Source organism: Humulus lupulus, chromosome 6 (genome assembly GCF_963169125.1).
Source record: "Humulus lupulus chromosome 6, drHumLupu1.1, whole genome shotgun sequence".
Taxonomy (NCBI): Eukaryota; Viridiplantae; Streptophyta; class Magnoliopsida; order Rosales; family Cannabaceae; genus Humulus; species Humulus lupulus.
This window is the reverse complement of record NC_084798.1, coordinates 202,998,901-203,023,159: the sequence shown is the minus strand read 5'-3', so window position 1 is coordinate 203,023,159 and position 24,259 is coordinate 202,998,901. Positions and strand designations below refer to the sequence as shown.

The 24,259-nt window shown below is 36.0% G+C and overlaps 1 protein-coding gene across 1 annotated transcript; it reads left to right on the top strand.

Moving 5' to 3' along the window:
• The first annotated feature begins 20,962 nt into the window (after positions 1-20,962).
• Positions 20,963-23,518, top strand: LOC133782996 (nuclear pore complex protein NUP43). Its single transcript, XM_062222494.1, has 5 exons — positions 20,963-21,633; positions 22,028-22,094; positions 22,503-22,740; positions 22,898-22,971; positions 23,073-23,518. Exons 1-5 carry the CDS (start codon positions 20,975-20,977, stop codon positions 23,124-23,126), a joined length of 1,092 nt encoding a protein of 363 aa, XP_062078478.1. The 5' UTR covers positions 20,963-20,974; the 3' UTR covers positions 23,127-23,518.
• Positions 23,519-24,259: the final 741 nt, after the last annotated feature.

Genomic DNA, 24,259 nt, shown 5'->3' with positions numbered 1-24,259 from the left:
ATATTTCCATTCGGTAGCGCAAGTCACTACAGCGCCGCAAAAAGTCCTATGTGCAGGCCCACTAAAGCATTAATTTACATTCATCTATGAGATCTTTACAATAATATACATATAATATAAAATACTTACAAAAATCGCCTACAAAATTTCATTTACTAAAATGTCTTGCTACATTATCGAAAAATACCGGATTCTAAAAATAATGTACCTAAATTTGAAACATTCCTGAAATCTCGTTATTCTAGGTTTTAAAAAGTAACATTTTGGTTACTAAAAATGTCAATAAGTTACCAATTGGTTACTTTTTCATAAAAAGTTTATTTTTAGAGCATATTATTTTATATACATTTTGGTTACCTCCAAAACTTATTTGTTGAAACTTTTTTTATCTTAAGATGCCTATTAACTATTTTTTAGGTTATATTATGGTATCTTATAGTATTAAGATGCTTTTATTATTGTAATTATTTTTTTTTATAGGAATATCCAAATTTAGAAAGAAAAACAATAAAAATATGAAAACGTAAATGGGTAACCAGTTACCCTGATGAGAACATTCAAATCGAGAAAAAAATATATAAAAATGTGAATAAGTAACCAGTTATTCTAGTGAGAACATCAAAATCTATAAGAAAAAAAATAGATATGAAAACGTAAATGGGTAACCAGTTACCTTGATGGGAATATTCAAATCTGGTGAAAATGTGAATGGGTAACTAGTTACCCTAGTGGGAACATCCAAATATGGGAAAAAAATAGACATGAAAACTTGAATGCGTAACCAGTTCCCTGATAGAAACATCTAACTTTGGAAAGAAAAAAATAGATATAAAAAACGTGAATGAGTAACCAGTTAACCTGATGCAAACATTCAAATTTGAAAAAAAAAAACTATATGAAAACGTGAATGGGTACCCGGTTACCCTAATGGGAATATCCAAATTTGAAAAAAATGTTAATAAATAATAAAATATTTTGAGTTGAAGGGGAGACGATTGAATAAGAAGTTTTCTTCAAAAAAGTTTGACAAAGAGAGAGAAGAAATAAGACGTCACAGAGAAGAGAAGTTTAAGAGATGAAAACTAAAAATAGTAAAGTGAAAATGTATTTATAATTTTAAGTTGTAACATTAAATTATGAAAAATAAACACGAAATGATATAAAAACAATAAAATAGATTAAGTTTTTTTTTAAAAAAAAATACTAAGCCAATATTGTACAATGAAACTAATATAAAACTATTAAAATGAAAAGCACTTAAATGACTAAAATAATCTCATAATTTAAATAAACTTAATTAAGAGTAAAATTATGGCATAAACCAATTTTTACACAAAAATATGGAAAATTAAATCCATAAAATTGAAAATTCTTGAAAAAGCAATAAAATAAGTATGTTTGAAAAAAATTCATATTTTTGTAAACTTGTTAAAATAAACCCTAAACACATGTAATTTCCTCCTTCTAATAATAATTATAGTTTTTTTGAGAATTTTTCATAAAGTGCCAAATTTGGCACTATTCTTACCATTTTACTACAAGGTGCTTATTTTTTCTTTTTTTATTGTTTTGTTTTTATATTTTTATGTTTTAATAAGTTTTAAAATTACATATTTACGATTTCTTTTTTATTGTTACACGTTTCTTTCTTCTTTACACACTTTCTCAATTATATATTATAATATTTTTAAAAATCCTTACGCGATTGAGTTTGAATGATCATCTGCACTCTTCATTCCACTCTCTTTCTCTTTAATCCACTCTCTCTACTCATGATATTCCCGAATAGACGAACGGTTTTCATCTTCACGATCACGCGCCTATCAGATTTATGGTTATGAAAGTATTTTTTGCTTTTGCCTCTCTTTTTTTTTTAAAAAAAAACATATAATTTCAAATTTTTGTGACTACTATTTTTTTAATCTCTATAAATATAAGGGTGTGACTCGCAATGACTATTACGTATTTTGCTTCATATTCTCTCTCTAAAAGATACCCAGAAAATCATCTAAGTGTCCTAAAGAAATTTCATGAATAGAGAAGAAAGTTGTTGGTCAATCTACGAAATGAAAACAACCTAGAAAAAGCTGATGAAGCTAGTTCAAAATCTGGAAGTATTCGTATACCGGTAATAAGTCTGTAGGCCTTAGTCAGCCAACTTATAGGAAGTGAAGGTAACATGGCTATAGCGAAACGAGTAGTTTCTAATCAAGTTGAAGGTAGGGAAGTAAAGGGATAAGAACTAAACGTGATGGTCCAAAAATTAGTGAAGATTCTGGCAGGTTTTCGAAAAAAATTGCAAGTAGATAAAGGGACTAATGATTAATGTTCAAAAATGTCAATTTATTAGTTTTAAAGTTCAAAATAAATTAAAATTTAATTAATATTTTCATGAATTTATTGTAATATATTTTATAATTGAAAATATTAATTTTAAATTTTAAGAATAAATTGCATTTGGGCATCAATAAAAAAAGAAGAATAAATAGCATTTCCCCCCCCCCCCCCCCCCACAAACTATGACCACTATATTCTCGTGCTCCCCAAATGATTCACGATGTAAAAAATTCTCCCGAACTATGCACGTTAGTGAAATATGAGACTTCTGTTAAATTTTATCTTAGGTGGCTAACTGATTGATGATGTGTCATTTTGTTTGTTGATGTGTGATTATTGTTCAAAAGTATCATTTTATTAGTCTTAAAGTTTAAAATTAATTAAGTTTTAATTAATATTTTCATGGATTTATTGTCATATATTTTATATTTGAAAAAATTAATTTTAATTTAATTTGTGTTTAATTTTCAGGAAATAAAATGTATTTTGACACAAAGAAAAATAAAGAAGAAAGAAAGAATTAAAATTGAAGAAATCATGAAGAAAATGACATTTTTGACAAAAACTAGGCCCAAAACCAAGCCCAAACAGCCTAGGCCCAAGCCAACAGTTGCTCCCCACGCTGCCACATGGCAGCCTGCCATTTGCCCAGCCAAGCCAATCCAACCGAGTCGAGCGCCTGCCACACCTGACGCCTGACGCCGCCTGCCACGTTCTGCCGCACTCCATAGCCGAGCCAACCACAATGCGTCACGTCACCCAGATGTCCCCCACTCCACCAACAACTCAGCTGCCACTCCAATGCCAAGCCAATCAGCACACGCCACGTGTCCCATTTTGCATCAGTTTTTGTAGCCACTTTTTCACTCTTTAGTACACAATTTTAACACATTTTTGGTCATATTTCTACTATAAATAGAGAACCAAATCTAGGAAAAATATCATCAAATTGTGGAATTAAGTGTGGAGAGTATAGTGAGAGAGAAAATCATTTTTTTGTTCTTATTTTTCTTTCATTTCTTTTACATTACTTTGAGTGAAAACAATGTCTACTAAATTCTCTTGTGGAAAGGCTAGAGTGAAGTTCATGTTTCACATTATATTTTTAATATATTGATTCTTTATTTTGTTCTTCATTTCTATATCTTTGTTACAATTAAATTTATTTTCTTCTAATTTTTATTTTAAATTTATTAGTGTCTTTTACATAAGTCTAGTCATGCTTTTCTTATGTAATTCATGCTCTTAATTTAATTTAGGATATTTGTTATATTATATGATTTTTACTACATTCTGTCATTGGTATTTTGTCGCTCTAAGGTATATAATATGATAGGTTTTAAAATTAGAAGTTAGTATAATTTAATTAGGAACATATTTTAAGGTGAGTTTTATTATATATATTTTCCAACTATAATTAATGGTGTAGAATTATAGTTGAGTAGAAGGAATCAATTTTATTGAAATGTATATATGTTTGCATGAATGAAACTTATGCTTTTCACATTTTCTTTCTGATTCTAATTCCTCAAATTTGTTTATTTAATGTTTAAAAAATATGTATTCTTTTTCAAAGTTACATTATTTCAAAGTTTATTATTTCTAATTTACTAATCTTTCTTTTTACTTGTATTTTACCTCTCTGTGGATACGACATAGCCCGATTACTATAGTGACCGCTGATGAGTTATTGGGCGATATCAACTTTTGGCACCGTTGCTAGGGAGGTAATTCTACAATTAAATGTTTGCATAGTAAATTAATTTTTTTCTATTTAAAAAAAAAAGCAGTATAATTGTTTATTTCTCTTTTATTATATTTTTCCTTAGTAATTTTTTTATTTATTCATTTATTTATTTATTTTGTTATTGTTTTATTTTATTCATTTTACTTTTAGGTTTAGAATTTATTTTATAGATTTAGTTTTTTTTTTCGAAAAAAAAGCATAAAATTTTAAATCAAAACAAAAAACACAAAGTATTGAGAACATTTGTGTAATTTTAGAAATTAGTAAAACCTAAACTTGTTCTGTCTTAGAAAAATTGGTTCTTAAATAAGGTTTGTGTTAGCATTACCCTCCAATCTTTTCTAAGAACCTCGGAGAGTTCTAGAAAAGCTCTTGGGCCTAAAGTGGTACCTTGGCAGCCTTCCCAATTGGCCTGGGAATATTTTTGGTGTATACTTATTACACTATTACACACTTGCGCTTATAATACTTACAAAATAAAAAAAAATATTTATGCCACGAAATAGAGACGCACTAGGGAGCTTCGTGAGACAACAAGTAGAAACTTTAGAAAACTCTCCTAGTTCGTCGTTTTCTTCCATTCGTTCAAACACTCCCGATTCACCGAGACTTCCTGAACCACCCACGATGGCTCATCAAGATGAAGTCCAACCAAGAACGCTACAGGATTATTTACATCCTACGCGTACAGCCACATCTTCATGCATAATGTATCCCAACAATATGCCAAATTTTGATTTCAAACCCAGCATGATTAACCTCTTACCAACCTTCCATGGGTTGAAAAATGACAGTCCGTACGTGCATATACGGGAGTTCGAAGAGGTGGTGGCTACATTCAACAACTGAGCTGATGTCACCAACATTGTGAGATTGAATTTTTTTCCTTTCTCTCTCAAAGATAAAGCAAAAAGCTGGTTGTATTCCTTAAGGCCTAGATCTATGTAGAGTCCAAGAACTTTACTTAGCTAGTTAGATAGTAGTAGTAATAGTAATAGCTAGTAATAGTTGTAGTATGTTTTTGACTGCGAAACCTTGTCGACATGAAGAACTGGTCCTTGAAGTCGTTGGGGTGGCTGGGCAGCTCGATGACTGCAGGAGAGTTGGGAAAACAAGTCAAATAGTAGAACTCGTCGCCTCACCCCCGTTGATCCAGGCTGGCTTTGAGGCAGAAGAAGTAAAGGATGTCCACGGATGTAGGGACCTCCCACTCGTGCCTTAGGAAGAGGTACCTCAGCCCCGCCAGCAGGCGGTAGGAGTTACGGGGCAGTTGGAAGAGAGCCAGCTTCACGTAATTCAAGAAATCTGTGAAGTACTGGTCCAGAGGTAGGAAGACCCCGACCTTGAGGTGTTCGTCGCTCCAAGCTGCGAACTCCTCATCAAGAGGCGTGCAGCTCCTCTCACCCTCGAGGGGAGGTCAGGCAACAAGAGCGCCTGTCCCAACTTCGATGTTATGGGACAATAGGATCTTGTTGACCCTCCCTTGGGTCGTAATCTTCGAGACTATCCTCTCTGTTTCGAAGAAAGCGTCAGGACCCACCTCGACCTCTTTCTCCACCATGGGACCAAATTGGGGGATGGGAGACTCCACCGCAATCTCTTTCCCCTTGCTGGACTGCTGGGATGATGAGCCAGCCATGCTCTTCCTGGGTATGTTCTTCTTGGGTCCCATCTGGTCGCCTAACGAACAAGAATGAAGAAAAGTTTAAATAGGCGACCTAAGAATAGAAAAGAGAATATAGCGCGAGAAATTATTTTCGTACACGGGCTAAGGTAATCTCAGCCCGCGGTATGTGAAGCCATGCATTGCCATGGTCACGCGCCCACGTTTCCAACGGATCCCCGATTGCTCGGGATCTGTGTGTCAGAAGGGTCAGTATAGTGCTTGCCTTGGAGGGAAAGTTTTAAAAAAAACAAAACCGCCTAGGAAGCGTGACCCCTAAGCTACCCGGTTTTGTACCCTAGAAACCTCTCACTTTCCATTCTCCGAACAGGCATTCCATAAAGCTACCCAAAAAAACTACACATAAATTATCTTGTCATAAACATCGCATTCCTAAACATGTTCTCAAATAGTTGATATGCCTAGGATCAAAACCTATGCACAAAAAACCAGTCAAAAACAACCTATAGTGTGTGACTAAGAAAGAGGTCTACCTAACAGAGAAACGGAAAGATCAAAACATGCAATAGGCGGAGGACTTACAGTGTATTTTCTATGTGAAAGTCACAAAAAGTGTAGGAATTGGAGTCCTGGTGGAATCCTTAAAGCTAGACTGAGGAAGAAACTCTTGTGGCGAAAACGTAGGGAACTCTGGGATGATGATCGGAAGAAGAAAAGCTTCTGAGACTAAAAAGAGAGAAAATGAGGAAAAAAATTCAAATGAAGGGTGGCTAATTCGGAAGATGGCCAACCTTATATATACGTAACATGCATAAAGAAACGAGGACCGTTCGATCAAATTAATGCAAGATACGATGGTCATAACTCGTGTAGAGTCCAAGAACTTTACTTACCTAATTGTTTAGTAGTATTATAGTATGTTTAGTGTTATCATTGTTACTTTGGATTTTTGGTTCAGACCGGGAGTTATTTGGACACTCATAGTAGTACTTATAGATTTTCTAAGTTTAACCTATAGTTTAAGAATATTAAGTATAACCTAAGGTTTGATTAATGTGTCTGATATTAAGGATTATATTATTATATTATAAGGTTTAGACATCAACCAATAGGATTTTAAGCACATGTTTTGAATGGTAATTAAGGATTAAGTATTTTTGAGGATTAAATTAAATAAGGGTAAAAGTTTGAATGTATAGGGTCAGTCAGCAGCTTTGAGCACGTTGAGGGCTTAGTCAAGGTTGTTTACTCCATTCAAACTCAGCTAAAAATGTGTAAATTCGTGTTTAAATATTCAGCGTATGCCGATATATCGCAGCTATAGGGGGCGATATGTCGCAGCACGTAGATACGGAAAACACGAATCGATGCACGGTCGCCTCGGGAACAAAGGTCCAGGCGATATATCGCCTATAGGGGGCGATATATCGCCTCCACCAGCATGAATTCAAATACTTTTGAATTCTTTTCCCTTCAGCCATTCAAACTCCTTCAACAGTCCAGCATCTTCTGAACGAGTCTTCAGCCTCTGCTGAACGATTATTCAAATGATTTTCACTTAAAAAGCCATTATTTTTATTCAAGTAAAATCAAGATATTTTCATTCCCAAACTCTATAAATAGGACCTAGTACCCAGCCATTATTCACCATTTGCTCTAAGTTCAGAGGCTGCTAGTGTTAAGTGAGTGTAAGAGTGTAAACACTTGGTTTGGGGAAAAACTATAAGCTTAAACACCATAAGCTTATCAAACACTTTGGGTAGTAAGTGAGTGCTATAGTATTTCGGTGGATGTTAGATTGATCTTGCAATCTTTGAGGTAAACCCAAAACTTTAGTTCTTTTCTGTATTTTTATGTTATTTCCTTTCTCAAAACCTTCTACTCAGTCCCCTAACCTTATTCTTATTTTGGTTAGGGAATCCAAGCTTTTAAGCATATAAGTCGGTAAGTATGTTTTCTATGGTTTAGTCTTTCCATCTCTTTCATTTCATCTCCTTTCTTTAGACTTACTCTTTCTTATGGTTTTAGGAGTGTTCCAACAATCCCAACTCAGTCCATAATCTCGGTAACTTTGGTAAGGAAAATAGGCTAGAATTAATATGTTATGTGCTTAGGTTATGTATATGTTTATGTCATTAAAAGTGTTATGATATGTATATGTGTATGTTTGTAGGCTTGGGCATATGACCCATATGACTAACAAGACCCCAAATGGGTTATGGGCATATGACCTACTTAGCTAGTAGGACCCCATTAACCCCATGGGCATATGCTTGTTTAGTCTATGGGACCCCAAGTAATAATGGCCATTATAATAAGTGTATGTTATATGTATTATGTTAAGTCTTTATGTTTTCTTATGAAATTGTGTATATGACTATGTGTTAGGTTTTTCCTTGCTGGGCATTAGGCTCACTCCTTTCTGTTTATGTGCAGGAAAATAAGCTTAGAGGCGGTAAGATTCGTGATGCTTGGGAGGATGTGTATCGATGATGAATGGAGTCAAGGGGCCGAGCGTTATTCGATTCGAGGATATAGTCTCCTTTTATGTTTTTATGGTTTTTATGTGTATTTTCCGCATTATTATGTAATGTCTTTTATTTTAAATCTTGTTTTGTTTTAAAGACAATGGGATCCCAAAATCCTTCTTAGTATTCTGTTTATTTGTAAATAACTCTTATTTTCAAGTTACTCAATAAATTATGGTATTTTCGTAAAAATGTAAGTTTTATGTATAGTTTCGATAATGGTCCAATTAGTCTAGATTAGTGGGCCATTACAGTTGGTATCAGAGCAACGGTTCCTTCGCATGAAGTTCTCCTCGATACACATGCTCAAAGCTCCGAATCGGACCGCCAAGTAAGTGTTTAAGTTACAAGTTACAAGTTACAAGTTACTTTGTCTATGTGTATAGCTAACAACTTTAGTGTTTATGTTTCAGTTAAAAATGAATGGAGCTTTAACCTACCAAGATATCCGAGCCATTAAGGCCTTAAAAAGAATAAGGGAGCCAAGAAACACCGTAGGAGCCTTAGAAAGGATTACACGAAGGTTGCTTTTGTTTCACCAAGCAATAGGTGGCCTTCAAGAGGCTAAACAAATAATGCTAAGATCAACGGAACAATATGTATTAGTGATTAGGTTGTTTAAAGATTTCCATCCTGTAATAGCAGCCTTAGAAGAAATATGGGAAGAAATGAATGATGAGGATGAATCACCCTTAGCAATGAGATACTATTTCCTCTTAGTTAGGTTCACCGCAAAATTTGAATTTCAATTCACCAAGGAGCAAAAGAATAGGATTCTCACAAACCTTCCTAGAGGGCATTTTGATGCTCATGATAATGATGACTATGAGGCTATAGATGATGATATGTTAGATGACGGATCGGATGTAGAAGATCCCGATTTTTAGATTAGTAGTTTTTATTTGTTTTATTTACTTTTATGTTATGATTGTAATAAGTGAATTTTTTTTTCCAAATGAATAAACATGCTATTTGAATATCATGTGTGAGTTTGAATTTTTTTCAATCATAATAAATACTAAATAAAATGAATAATGACTGAGTTCGGTGAGGGTGGATACGAATCAATGAACCTGGTTTCCTTGTTGAGAGTTAGGGGGCCTTAGTAGTGGGAACGATTTTACTGATCCCAGCCCTCCCTCAATATGGTTAACTTTGGAACAAAGATAAGTTTCGAGCCTGAGAATTAAGTCATATAGGATTATTAGAAACACACTTAGAAAATAAAGATGACTTGTTTTTCTAAGTATAGAAACCCACTCTAATAATAAATAAAGACCTATATAATTTTTCATAAAAAGTCATAATAAATAGGTCCGAGATATGTTTGTTTAGAATAAGTTTTTGCCTTAGAGCCTATTAGGAAAAGTTCTAACATGTTTCTTTTAACTGTTAGAACTCTGCTACGATGTCTCTCCGAAGATCTGCTCGCACCAACGGGAACGCTTCCAACGATGTTCCAGCGACCAATGCGGTCCCTACCGTTCGCCGAAGGAGAGTGCGTGTTACTGCTCGCCGCAACGCGCCGGCACAGCCAGCTGACAACACTGCAGAGATTGCCAGACTGCGACAGCAAGTCGAGGAACTTCTGCAGCAACAACGCCAACAGGCTCAATCTCAGCCTCAGCCTCCGCCACAGCCGCAGCCGCAGCCGCAGCCACAGCCAATGGCCCCAGCACCCCAACAAGTTGGTCCGTATGGGGGATGGCCTATGACGAACTACGCTCCTTATCCTGTACAGCATTTGGAGCCAGTGTACGAGAGGTTCCGCAAGCAGCACGCTCCAAACTTCGAAGGGACTACGGACCCCTTTGAAGCAGAAGAATGGCTAAGGAATGTGGAGCCGATCCTAGCCCACATGAACCTCAATAATGCTGACCGCATATCCTGCGTCTCATCTTTACTCAAGAAAGATGCCAGGATATGGTGGGATTTGGTCCAGCAATCCCACGATGCTGCCACTATGACGTGGACCCGATTTGTGGAGCTCTTCCACAAGAAGTACTACAATTCAGCGGTACTTGCTACGAGAGTTGAGGAGTTCACCAATCTGAAGCAAGGGAACTTAACAGTGGCGGAATATGCTCGTCAGTTCGATCGCTTAGCAAAGTTCGCAGCAGAGTTGGTTCCAACCGACTATCTAAGAGTGAACAAGTTTGTTAGAGGACTTCGCCCGAAGATCGAGATGGGGGGTTAAACTAGCAAACCCGGGAAACACTTCATATGCCGACGTTCTTGAGACGACAATTGAGGTAGAAAGGTTGCAAGCCAACGTGAGCAAAGAAGAAGCCAGCAAGCCGGAACCTAGGCAGCAGAGCCAACCTCAGGCCAGTCGGAACAACAATCAGTCCAGCAACAGTCAGTCCAACAACAACGGTAACGGACAAAAGAGAAGGCATCCTGACAACAAGCAAGCTGACAACAATAAAAGGGCACGACCAAGTAATGGGGGAAACAAGTCGGGGTACGTGGAATACCCGCCATGTGCCAAATGTCAGAAGAAGCACCCCGGAGAATGCCGTGCCAACACCAAGGAGTGTTTCAACTGTGGTCAAGAAGGGCATCGTAAAAGAGACTGTCCTCAGCAAAAGCCGGAAGGAAAGAAGGACGAAAAGATGGTTCCTGCTCGGGTTTTTGCTTTAACCCAAGGAGAGGTGGATGCTAGCAACAAGGTGGTCACAGGTCAGGTTTCCATCCTCAATAAATTATGTCATGTATTATTTGATTCGGGAGCCACCCATTCGTATATTTCGTTAGGAATGATAGATAAACTAGACAAACCTAGTGAAAGATTTAGAACTAGGTTTGCAACCGAGTTGCCTTCGGGCAAAATAGTTCTATCATCACGAATTATACGAGGCGTACCAATCAAGATTGAGGACAAGGAACTAGAAGGAGACCTGATAGAGCTGGTGATCAAAGACTTCGACGTCATACTAGGCATGGATTGGCTAGCACGGCATGGCGCAACGATCGACTGCAGACGCAAGAAGGTGACATTCGATACTCCTGACGGCCAGAAACTGTGCTTCATGGGACAAGCTTCAGGACTACGCACACCGTTAGTGTCATCTCTCAAAGCTCAGAGAATGATGGAGAAAGGATGCCAAGCATTCTTAGCCAACATCACGAATGTAGAGAAGGAGACATCACTCAAAGTTGGAGATGTTCGGGTTATACAAGAATTTCCAGAAGTATTTCCCGATGACTTGCCAGGATTGCCGCCAACTAGAGAAATAGACTTCACGATAGAATTAGTACCCGGCACCGAGCCTATCTCTAAGGCACCATACCGGATGGCACCTACGGAACTCAAGGAGTTAAAGACACAGCTACAAGAACTCCTAGACTTGGGTTTCATTAGGCCAAGCCATTCACCATGGGGAGCTCCGGTACTATTCGTGAAAAAGAAGGACGGAAGTATGCGCATGTGCATAGACTACCGTGAGCTGAATAAAGTAACGATTAAGAACAAATACCCGCTACCTCGGATTGATGATTTGTTTGATCAACTCCGAGGCGCGACTATATTCTCTAAGATCGATTTACGGTCCGGGTATCATCAGCTCAAGGTAAAGGGGGAAGATATTCCTAAGACAGCCTTTAGGACTCGTTATGGACATTACGAGTTCTTGGTTATGTCTTTTGGTCTTACTAACGCGCCAGCCGCGTTTATGGACTTAATGAATAGGGTCTTCAAGGACTACTTGGATAAATTCGTCGTTGTGTTCATCGACGACATTTTAATTTACTCCAAGGATGAAGTGGAGCACGAGGAACACTTGAGGATGATTTTGACGGGATTGAAGGAGCACCAACTCTACGCGAAGTTCAAGAAATGCGAGTTTTGGCTCTCACAAGTGGCGTTCCTCGGGTACATCATATCGAAAGACGGAGTTGCAGTAGATCCATCGAAGGTAGAGGCCGTGAAAGATTGGCCTAGGCCAAAGAACGCGTCGGAAGTAAGAAGCTTCTTAGGGCTAGCAGGTTACTATAGAAAGTTTGTAGAGGGCTTTTCTAAAATAGCCACTCCACTCACCAACCTGACCCGGAAGCAACAAAAGTTTAACTGGAATGATAAGTGTGAGGAAAGCTTCCAGTTGCTTAAGGATAAGCTTTGCTCAACACCAGTACTTAGTGTCCCAACACCCAACGACAAGTTCGTTGTCTACTGTGATGCATCAAAGTTAGGATTGGGATGCGTACTGATGCAAAATGACAAGGTGATAGCCTACGCGTCACGTCAGTTAAAGGAGTATGAACAACGCTATCCAACTCACGATATGGAGTTGGCAGCGGTGGTCTTTGCGTTAAAAATCTGGCGCCATTATCTTTACGGAGAACGGTGCGAGATTTATACGGACCACAAAATTTTAAAATACTTCTTTACTCAGAAGGAGCTTAACATGAGGCAGCGCCGGTGGTTGGAATTAGTAAAGGATTACGACTGCGAAATCCTATACCACCCGGGGAAGGCAAACGTAGTTGCCGATGCACTTAGCCGAAAAAGTTATGGGAACTTAGCAGCCTTATCCGGAATAGAAAAGTCACTGCAACAGGAGCTTATTAATGCTGGAATAGAAGTGGTGGTAGGCAAGCTGGCTAACTTGTCTATCCAATCGAATCTGCTAGAAGACATACGGAATGGTCAGATACATGATGATTCGCTATCAACGCACATGGATGCAGTCAGAGAAGGCAAGACTACAGATTTCTCAATATCCAGTCAAGGTTTATTGAGATATAAGGATCGAGTATGCGTGCCAGACGATCAAAGTATTAAGAAGACGATCCTAGAAGAAGCGCACAGCACCCCATACTCGGTTCATCCAGGGTCTACCAAGATGACTCATGACATCAAGGCAGTCTATTGGTGGCCAGGGATGAAGAAGGACATAGCGGAATATGTATCTAAGTGTCTGGTATGCCAGCAAGTGAAGGCAGAGCATCAGCGGCCTGCAGGATTATTGCAACCGCTTAGCATACCGGAGTGGAAGTGGGACGATATAGCCATGGACTTCGTGACGGGTCTGCCAAAGACAAATAAGCAGCATGATTCTGCTTGGATAGTCATAGATAGACTAACCAAGTCGGCTCATTTTCTGCCTGTTAAGACTTCTTATACGGCAGACCAATATGCAGACATCTACATCCAAGAGATTGTACGATTGCATGGAATCCCCAAGATGATAGTATCAGATAGAGGATCAGTGTTTACGTCAAGATTTTGGAGAAGCTTACAGCAAGCCATGGGTACTAAGTTAAGTCTTAGTACAGCTTTCCATCCTCAGACAGATGGGCAGTCAGAGCGTACGATTCAGATTTTAGAGGATATGCTACGCGCATGTGTACTTGACTTCGGAGGATCGTGGAACAAGTACTTACCGCTGATCGAGTTCTCGTACAACAATAGCTACCAGTCGACGATCGAGATGGCACCTTATGAGTTGCTATATGGAAGAAGGTGCCGATCACCGTTGCACTGGGACGAGGTAGGAGAAAGGCAGCTTCTAGGGCCCGAAGCTGTTAGGCAAGCTCAAGAAGCAGTAACGCTTATTAGACAGCGTATGCTTGCTGCTCAAAGCCGACAGAAAAGCTATGCAGATACCAAGAGACGCGATGTGGAGTTCCAAGTTGGAGATCAAGTCTTCCTGAAGATATCTCCTATGAAGGGTGTCAAGCGGTTCGGGAAGAAAGGCAAGCTCAGTCCCCGATTCTTAGGTCCTTTTGAGATATTGGACAAAGTGGGACCAGTTGCGTATAGACTAGCCCTACCGCCAGCACTAGCCGATAGTCACAACGTCTTCCACATCTCGATGTTACGCAAGTATGTGTCAGACCCATCTCACGTCCTCAAGTACGACACCATAGCACTCCAGAAGGACTTAAGTTACGAGGAACGACCGGTTAGCATCCTAGATAGGGGGATGAAGCAGTTACGGTCCAAGAGCTTTCCTATAGTTAAAGTCCTATGGAGCAATAGTTCTGAACGCGAGGCAACGTGGGAGTTGGAAGAGGACATGCAGAGCCGGTATCCGGAATTATTTGGTAAGTAAATTTCGAGGACGAAATTCTTTTTAGTAGGAGAGAATTGTAGAGTCCAAGAACTTTACTTACCTAATTGTTTAGTAGTATTATAGTATGTTTAGTGTTATCATTGTTACTTTGGATTTTTGGTTCAGACCGGGAGTTATTTGGACACTCATAGTAGTACTTATAGATTTTCTAAGTTTAACCTATAGTTTAAGAATATTAAGTATAACCTAAGGTTTGATTAATGTGTCTGATATTAAGGATTATATTATTATATTATAAGGTTTAGACATCAACCAATAGGATTTTAAGCACATGTTTTGAATGGTAATTAAGGATTAAGTATTTTTGAGGATTAAATTAAATAAGGGTAAAAGTTTGAATGTATAGGGTCAGTCAGCAGCTTTGAGCACGTTGAGGGCTTAGTCAAGGCTGTTTACTCCATTCAAACTCAGCTAAAAATGTGTAAATTCGTGTTTAAATATTCAGCGTATGCCGATATATCGCAGCTATAGGGGGCGATATGTCGCAGCACGTAGATACGGAAAACACGAATCGATGCACGGTCGCCTCGGGAACAAAGGTCCAGGCGATATATCGCCTATAGGGGGCGATATATCGCCTCCACCAGCATGAATTCAAATACTTTTGAATTCTTTTCCCTTCAGCCATTCAAACTCCTTCAACAGTCCAGCATCTTCTGAACGAGTCTTCAGCCTCTGCTGAACGATTATTCAAATGATTTTCACTTAAAAAGCCATTATTTTTATTCAAGTAAAATCAAGATATTTTCATTCCCAAACTCTATAAATAGGACCTAGTACCCAGCCATTATTCACCATTTGCTCTAAGTTCAGAGGCTGCTAGTGTTAAGTGAGTGTAAGAGTGTAAACACTTGGTTTGGGGAAAAACTATAAGCTTAAACACCATAAGCTTATCAAACACTTTGGGTAGTAAGTGAGTGCTATAGTATTTCGGTGGATGTTAGATTGATCTTGCAATCTTTGAGGTAAACCCAAAACTTTAGTTCTTTTCTGTATTTTTATGTTATTTCCTTTCTCAAAACCTTCTACTCAGTCCCCTAACTTTATTCTTATTTTGGTTAGGGAATCCAAGCTTTTAAGCATATAAGTCGGTAAGTATGTTTTCTATGGTTTAGTCTTTCCATCTCTTTCATTTCATCTCCTTTCTTTAGACTTACTCTTTCTTATGGTTTTAGGAGTGTTCCAACAATCCCAACTCAGTCCATAATCTCGGTAACTTTGGTAAGGAAAATAGGCTAGAATTAATATGTTATGTGCTTAGGTTATGTATATGTTTATGTCATTAAAAGTGTTATGATATGTATATGTGTATGTTTGTAGGCTTGGGCATATGACCCATATGACTAACAAGACCCCAAATGGGTTATGGGCATATGACCTACTTAGCTAGTAGGACCCCATTAACCCCATGGGCATATGCTTGTTTAGTCTATGGCACCCCAAGTAATAATGGCCATTATAATAAGTGTATGTTATATGTATTATGTTAAGTCTTTATGTTTTCTTATGAAATTGTGTATATGACTATGTGTTAGGTTTTTCCTTGCTGGGCATTAGGCTCACTCCTTTCTGTTTATGTGCAGGAAAATAAGCTTAGAGGCGGTAAGATTCGTGATGCTTGGGAGGATGTGTATCGATGATGAATGGAGTCAAGGGGCCGAGCGTTATTCGATTCGAGGATATAGTCTCCTTTTATGTTTTTATGGTTTTTATGTGTATTTTCCGCATTATTATGTAATGTCTTTTATTTTAAATCTTGTTTTGTTTTAAAGACAATGGGATCCCAAAATCCTTCTTAGTATTCTGTTTATTTGTAAATAACTCATATTTTCAAGTTACTCAATAAATTATGGTATTTTCGTAAAAATGTAAGTTTTATGTATAGTTTCGATAATGGTCCAATTAGTCTAGATTAGTGGGCCATTACAACTCGAGAGGCGAAACGATGGACGAAAGCAGGCTAGGCCATTTAATGCAATTCTCGGAAACCGAATAGTCGCCAACCACGATGCTCCACGTGTCCGATACCCACGCAGTGGGCGGAACATGAAGAGTCAAAAGGGAAACTTAAAAGCCCCCGTTGTGAAGGTCACAGATAATGTCATGGGTCACGAGCAGGGGCTTGGGGGGCAAATGTACGCCCTAAATATCCGCGCACTGTGGCAAGCTAGAGAATGGCCTAATTCGATTTGCCACGTGTCAATCGTCCACCCAGAGCTGTTTGTTACGGGCCTCCATCTATCCAGTCCGAGCTGATTAGAGAGATAACTGCTACTCGAAGGCATCGTGTCAGCAGTATGAGTGTCACGAGCTGGCACCACATTAAGCTCGTGGTGCGGCACAGATCTAACGCCTGAATCCTTGTAAAGTCAACCACGCAATATAAACGTGCATATATCAGACATCACATGTCTGTTTTATTCTCGATTTGTCGGATGCGCAGTATAAACGTGCGTATTTAGACATCCCACGCCTGATTTGGGCCATGCAGCCCAAATCCTTCCTTACCTATTGATTAGACCACACTTCACTGCTAGGTTTAGGAATTAATCAATAGTGTCACATAAATGATTTGATGGATGAGGAGATCACGGGATGACCCCAATACCTACCCAGGTATCATCTTCCTATAAAGACCAAGACCCTGGGTAGTGCAAGGGGTGGGGAGATTTTTGTAACAAGGCATTTTGTAAGAAAATAGTCAAGAGATATCAATAATATCGACTGGTGGACTAGAGGGATTTTAACCTTCGAACCACCTAAAAAGAAAGGGAGTGACCATCTTTCTACTGATATTAGTTTGCCAAAGTCTAAATTACAATTCTTTTCATATTACGGTTTACCAATTAGCACTAATCCATCCTACTTATTCGTATAATTACCTGTTGGCGAAAAACCGCGTCAACAAGTCCAATGTAACAAAATACATCCGATCTTATCTACTTGGTCAATGTCCTGGATATGACATCACACCAGATGTGTAAGTAGATTTTATCGTAGATTACACAATCAATAAAAATCTAGTGTATTGATTTAATCTTAGGACAAAATGCTTTTGAACATATAATTACAATTATAATCCACTATGACCGAGTCACTATAATTGCAAAATATACATATGTTCGGAATTTTATAAACGTTGTATTAATAATTATTAATCATGTAATAAAATATGTAAACAACGTAATTTGACTGAACAAAATGATTTCTACTATTTTATTGATAATGAATTAATTACATAAGAAATGTGATTTTATAAGGGCATAAAATCCAACAATGATGTATATGAATTGATACTAAGTGAAGTAGTTAGGTAGTTGGGTATGTGAATGAGTGTGAGAAGAAAGAGAAGAGATGAAATATATTTATATTTTAGTTATTCATATTGTAATTTAAAATTATGATTACGTGTATTTTTTATTGTAGATATTTTTCTTTTGTTTTTATATATATATATAAATTATGTCACTAATATATAAAATATATTCATTAATTCTAAAGAATAAATTACATTTCTGCTTATTATTATTATTATTATTATTAGCAGTAGTATTTTTATGAGATATTTTTGTATATACGTAAATAGGAAACTTTTATTTCAAAAATACGGTCATTAACTATTTAATTCATTAATATATAAGTTTTAGTTTTTATTTAAAAAACACGGTCTACAGTTGAGACTTTCACTCTCCCTTCTACACAGCTCCACTTTTCCCACTCTCCCTCACACTTACTTCTACACAACTCCACCTCTCCCATCTACACAATCTAATCTTCTCTTCTCTACCAGCTCCAGTGATAGTTGTTGTCGAAGCTTTAAACCTTCGAAAAGCAACCATCAATCTTCTCCTATCAAATCCAAATCACCATATCAACCTAAGTCACATTGAAAATTAAAAAACCAACAAAATCTTAGCAAAATCTACATTTAGGTTGAAATCTTATTGATTTTTACTTCAAAATCAAACTCAATCACTCACATCTCTGCAACTTCCAAGTAAGTTCTAAGATTATTCACTTATAATATGATTTTAACCTCTTAATTTTGTATACGTTGCTTATGGGTTGCTCTGAATATTGTACATGTTGCTGAATATGTTGTTTGCTAGTTGCTGAATGAGTTATAAATGTTGCTGAAAAGCTAGCTTAAGAGTTTTTGTATTTGTTGTATATATTTTTTATTGATTTGGTTGAATCTAAATGTGTAGCTTTAAATCGTTAGGTTGCTGCAATAATATTCATAAAACAAGCAATTGGAAGAAAGTGTGAGAACAAGCGATTGCCAAATTCTTGGGATTTAAGGAGGAGTGATTTAAAGGTGGTAAATCTGATTTTATACTTTGCTAATTTCAAGTGGTAGCTTAATTTTCTTTATTATTACTTTTGTTGCTCTATTTTTTTGTTGGGTGTTTCAAATGTTGCTCTAAATTTTGTACACGTTGCTTATGGGTTGCTCTGAATATTGTACATGTTGCTGAATATATTGTTTGCTAGTTGCTGAAGGGGTTATAAAGGTTGCTGAAAAGCTAGCTTAAGAGTTTATGTATTTGTTGTATATGTTTTTGATTGATTTAGTTGAATCTAAATGAGTTGCTTTAAATTGTTAGGTTGCTGCAATAATATTCATAAAACAAGCAATTGCCAAGTTCTTGGGATTTAAGGAGTGATTTAAAGGAGGTAAATTTGATATTATACTTTGCTAATTTCAATTGGTAGGTTAATTTGCTCTACTATTACTTTTGTTGCTCAGTTTTTTTGTTGGGTATTTCAAAGATTGCTCTGAATTTTGTACATGTTGCTTATGGGATTCTCTTAATATTGTACATGTTGCTGAATATGTTCTTTCATAGTTGTTGCATTGTTTATAAATGTTGCTGAAAAGCTTGCTTAAGTATTTCTCTATTTATTGTATATGTTGTTGATTGATTTGGCTGAATTTAAATGAGTTGTTTTAGATCGTTAGGTTGCTGCAATAATAGGCTGCTTGTGTTACTTATAATGATTTGAAGAGGTTGCTTAAGATTTTCTTTATTTACTTAATGTGTTATAAAAGTTGTTGAATAAGTTGCTTCTTAGTTGCCTAATGTGTTAAAAACGTTGCTGAAAATGTTGATTAAGAGTGTCTTTATTTGTTGTAAATATTTTGATGGACCCAAAGTGAGAATGTTTTAACTATTTTTATAAATTTTTAATTAATTTTATTTAGTTTTCCATGAAATATTAATTTGTACTCAATTTTGTGTATTTTTCAAGGACTTAAATGTAAGATTTGAAGATAAATGATGTCAAAATAGGAAAAAAATGAAAGCAAACTAGTGTTAAATCCCTCACTTTGCACCACACTTATCTTCCTGTGCACACATCCTGCCATAACTCAATCATTGTTAGCCACCTGAGAGAATGTCCAATCTATTAAAGAAGAAAAAGATGATGTAAATATATCACATAAAAATGAAGGGGTTGACATGCTATTAATCTTTTACTTTACTCAGTTTTTTTGTTTTCTATTGAGAAACCGTGCATTAGAGAATTAATTAAAGAGGAAACCGTATATTTGCAATAAATAGTTTATAAAAATGAAAAGAAAAAGAAAAAGGCGTAAAAATAGAAAATAATTGGTAAAAAATAGTATATTGGGTAATTTCCCTTAACTTTATTAGTAAAAGTATTACAAGGTTAATAAATTAATAATTTTGGCATTACATAGTATTTTTTTTAGTTTATTTAGAGTATATTGTAGTATTTTTTAGGAATATTTTGAATATATTTTTGGCACATTTTAGTATATGCAATGAGTTAAAGTTGAATTATAATTCAATATATTTTTTTAGTTTATTTTAGGTATATGTGTTGTTATTATGAGTTATATTTTGGGTTGACATCTAGTTGGATATTTTTTTGTTTGTTTAATTTTAGGTATACTTTGGATTTATATATATTTTTAAAAATAATGTTTGTGTCTAAAGGTAATATTTTTTAAGTTTATTTTGGTATATATTTAGTTGTTTTGAGATATATTTTGAATTTATTTTTAACTCATTTTAAAATGTCGGGATAAGTTTTTCAAGGTTGGTAATGTTGGTTTTAGTTTATTTTGAGTTGATGCAATGAGTTAATGTTTAATTGATTTGTAATTGTTTTTTCAATATTATATTGTTGCGCGGTTGCTGCCTAGTTAATTTTATGTTGCTTTTACAATATTGTATTGTTGTGTAGTTGTTGTCTAATTAATATTAAGTTATTTTTCAACTTTATATTATTGTGTGTTTAATATCTAGTGAATACAATATTTTTATAATTATGAAACTTAAAAATAATATTTTTAAAAATTTGAGCTAATAAAATTGAAAAAAAAAATAGGGGCATAAAAATATAAAAAAAAACATAAAAAAAATGTGTATTTATTTATTAAAAAACCATTTAATGTAATGTGAGTGCATCATTTTAACGAATGTACTCAAAACTAAAGTTTTGTCTAAAAGAAGGGTATTTTTATAAATAGTTGAAACTATAGGCCGTTTTTGTAAAGATATAAAGCTATAGAAACACACCTCTGAATTAAACATATTTCGCAATTACCCCTTATAAAAGAATAAGATTACATAAACACCCCTTCAGAACAACTCACAAAAGAGGGAAGTCACATAACAGAGTGACAGTCATGAGCAAAACCCTTAAACCCTTAACAATGGCGATCACACCACGCTCAGAGCCTCCCCAAATCCAAAGGTTCCCTCAATCCAAATACATAGACGCAGTACGGTGGCTACCACCAGTCACGGCCTTGGATAGGTTTGCAGCCATCGCCTTTTTCGACTCGGATTCCGACTCTTCCTCCGTTGAAATATACTCAGTTGGCTCCAACCCAGCAAACCTAGTTCCTCAATCTTCATGGGTTTCTCCCTCGAGAGTCTATTCCCTCAAAACCTCTCATTCTCAGCACAGACCCTTTGTTGCCGCTGGAACTTTTTCGAGCTCTCTACATGTCCTCTTCTCCAATCCCATGGACGCTTCGTCGCTCGAATCGGAGCTTTCGATCCCGGGAAAGGTTTTACACGAAGGGCCCATTTCTTGTATTGATTTAATGGACGGTGAGCTTGAGTGTTTGACCGTTGGGGAAGATGGGAAGGTCAATGTGGTTTCTATTGGGGCTTCAAATTTGAATCACCGGCGAGTTTTTGATAGCAGTGGTTTGGTTTCTTACACGGCGACGAAATGGGCTTCTCCGGCCGAGTTTGCGACTGGTGGATGTGGGTTTAGTCTTCAATGGTGGGACCAGAGGAAACCCGGCGGAGCTGTTTCTCAGTTCAAGGGCAACTGGTGAGTTTTTTTTTTTTTTTGGAATTTTCATTTTTATTTTGTTTTGTTTTGTTTTGCTTTGGGCTTGAACAATGCTTTGTGTTTGGTTTTTAAGCAATTCAAGCGTCTAAGATTTCAATTGAGAGTTCTATATCATGAAATGAAAGTCCTAATTAGAAAATCAAATCAGTTAGAGTTTAGACTTTCTTTGTTAATGTTTTGATAAGGTCCGTTCATTAACTAAAAGTAAAACTGCATTGAAATACTTGACTAGTTTGCGGTTTATAGTATGAGGGATGAATCAACTGGACTGAAACTTCACTATTTTTATTTAAGTTAACCAGAAATTTGTTTGAGCTCTTGCTTTCTTGTGATTACTGATTACTGTGATTTGGTTTTGGTTGAAATGGGGCAGGGCTCAAAGAACTTCGGGGATTATTCATTCCATTGATGTTCATCCATCACGTAAACACACTTGTCTGGTGAGTGTGCTATTCCTATTTTAGTTTTATGTTTTACTAGATAATCTTTTCACACTACTGGTTACGGCAATGGATTAGTTTGTAGAGATAACTATAAAAATATATCTTTAGCATGTTCTGTATAAGGGGTTCCTTTGCTTCTTCAAACTACGGATGAAAAATTATTCCAGGACAAGTATAACACTATCATTTAGTAAACGACTAAAATTGCTAACCCTGATGTCTTGTTTCTTGATGACATAGCACAAGAGATTTTGTTGTTCTCATTTCAACAGGAGAAGGTGTCTGCTGTCATCTGACATTTTATATGTCATCAAAACTATTCCTTTATTTTTAGATAGTTCCTATTGAATACTTGGATGATTATATAAAACTTGAGTTCAACTTTGGTTTTCTTGCTTGTACTAGGCAGGAGGTTCTTTAGGCACCGTATTTGCCTGGGATCTTAGATGGCCGCAACAGCCAATAATTCTTTCTGGGGTTGGAACAGGTGATGCCGGAGCCCATTCTCCATCTGAAAGTGAGGTTTGGGAGGTTCAGTATGACCGCTATGCAAAGTCTGTGAACATGGGAAACAGTTCATCTTCAAAAATCTTGCCAGCGATGATCTGCTCAGAAGATGGTATCCTTGCTGTTATTGAACAAGGTATTTATATGGTATTCAAATGTTCATCTGTCATGGCAGGAAGCTTTCCTGTCACATCCTTTGTTAATATGTGAACTGTTGGCATTCTATTCTGTATAACACAATATTCTTGTAAAGTTCGAATATTCAGAAATTCTTAACACTCCAACCTGTTCAGGTGAAGAACCCCTTGAGCTTGTGGCAGAACCATGTGCGATCAACAGCTTCGACATCGATTGCCAAAACCCTTCAGTAAGTGAAAATAGTTAAAGCATGCTTGTCTTGTTTACATGGTCGATCGGGTCAAAAGTTAAAATTATGTTTATTGACAAATTCCATGTTATGGTGAACAGGATGTGATATGTAGTTTGGAATGGGAATCTATAGCAGTGTTGTCAAGGTCATAATATCCATGAGCAGACAAAGTGTAGAGTTCAATTTATGGAAGGATGTGGGTTCCGATAATGAATTGCACTAATAGCGGTATGACACCACCCCACCCTGGTGTATTGGGCACCATTGTTTCTTTTTAGCAATTCTCTTGTTTATATGTGCCCAAGGATTAAAATGCTCTTCTTATTATGGTGTGCCATTGCATGATTTGGATTAGTTGATTATTTAATTCTGATTTTTTTTAATATAATATCTTAAATTAAAAAAGTTCTTATGTTGGGCAATATAAGAGTATTTTTACAATAAGAATATTCTTATGTGAAATAGCTGTATCTGGATAATGCTCATCAATAATGTAATTTAGCATTAGTACTTCTCTATATAATGATTTTTGTTATTTAACCAATCTATAATAGTTTAACAGTTTCTTTAATTTTAGATAATAAATTTGCAATAATTTTAGTAATAAATTTAAGCAATTTAGAAAAAAAATTATTTAATAATATAATTAATCTTAATCATACAATTAAAAATGATATGTTCCTCTCTTAAAAATATGTATTGTTGAGATTAATTAACATTACCATCTATAATTTTTATGTTCTAGTTAATTGTGTGTCTAACATTGCTTTATTACTATTATTATTATTAGATACTAAAAATAAATAATTTAGAGTAAATAATCTCAGATGTTACAATATTGTCACAAATCAATGTTAATTTATACCAAATGAAAAAGTAACTAAACGTCATTTTTTTTTTCATTCTTTTGGTAGTTAATTTTTGGGTAAAACTTATATGGAGGCATTAATTTTACCAGTGAGACTTATTTTAGTTGTCGATGTAAGATTGAAATTAGTGATATGAACTATTCCATTTGTGCAAATTGATATATGAGATTACTTCTCCCCTTTTAATTTGATTGATAATATATATATTTTTTTATACATTTTTAGATCCTGACCCTGTGTTTTATCTCATTACCTGTTTAGATAATGTGTTTTGTCAAATTACTTTTTGGACCCTATGTTTTGTAAAATGGTTCAAATAGAACTTTAAACCCAATTTTGGTCAAAGTTTTCTCACTGAAATCACAAATAATTCACTAAATTAACAATTCAAAACAAAAAAAATTATTTTGCTTAAA

Bases quoted from the DNA above. Each gene is read 5' to 3' on its own strand.
- LOC133782996 (XM_062222494.1), top strand. From the start codon at position 20,975: ATGAGCAAAACCCTTAAACCCTTAACAATGGCGATCACACCACGCTCA. The intron at 22,095-22,502 runs GTGAGTGTGCTA...TGCTTGTACTAG, and splicing joins CACGTAAACACACTTGTCTG to GCAGGAGGTTCTTTAGGCAC. The intron at 22,741-22,897 runs GTATTTATATGG...CAACCTGTTCAG, and splicing joins CCTTGCTGTTATTGAACAAG to GTGAAGAACCCCTTGAGCTT.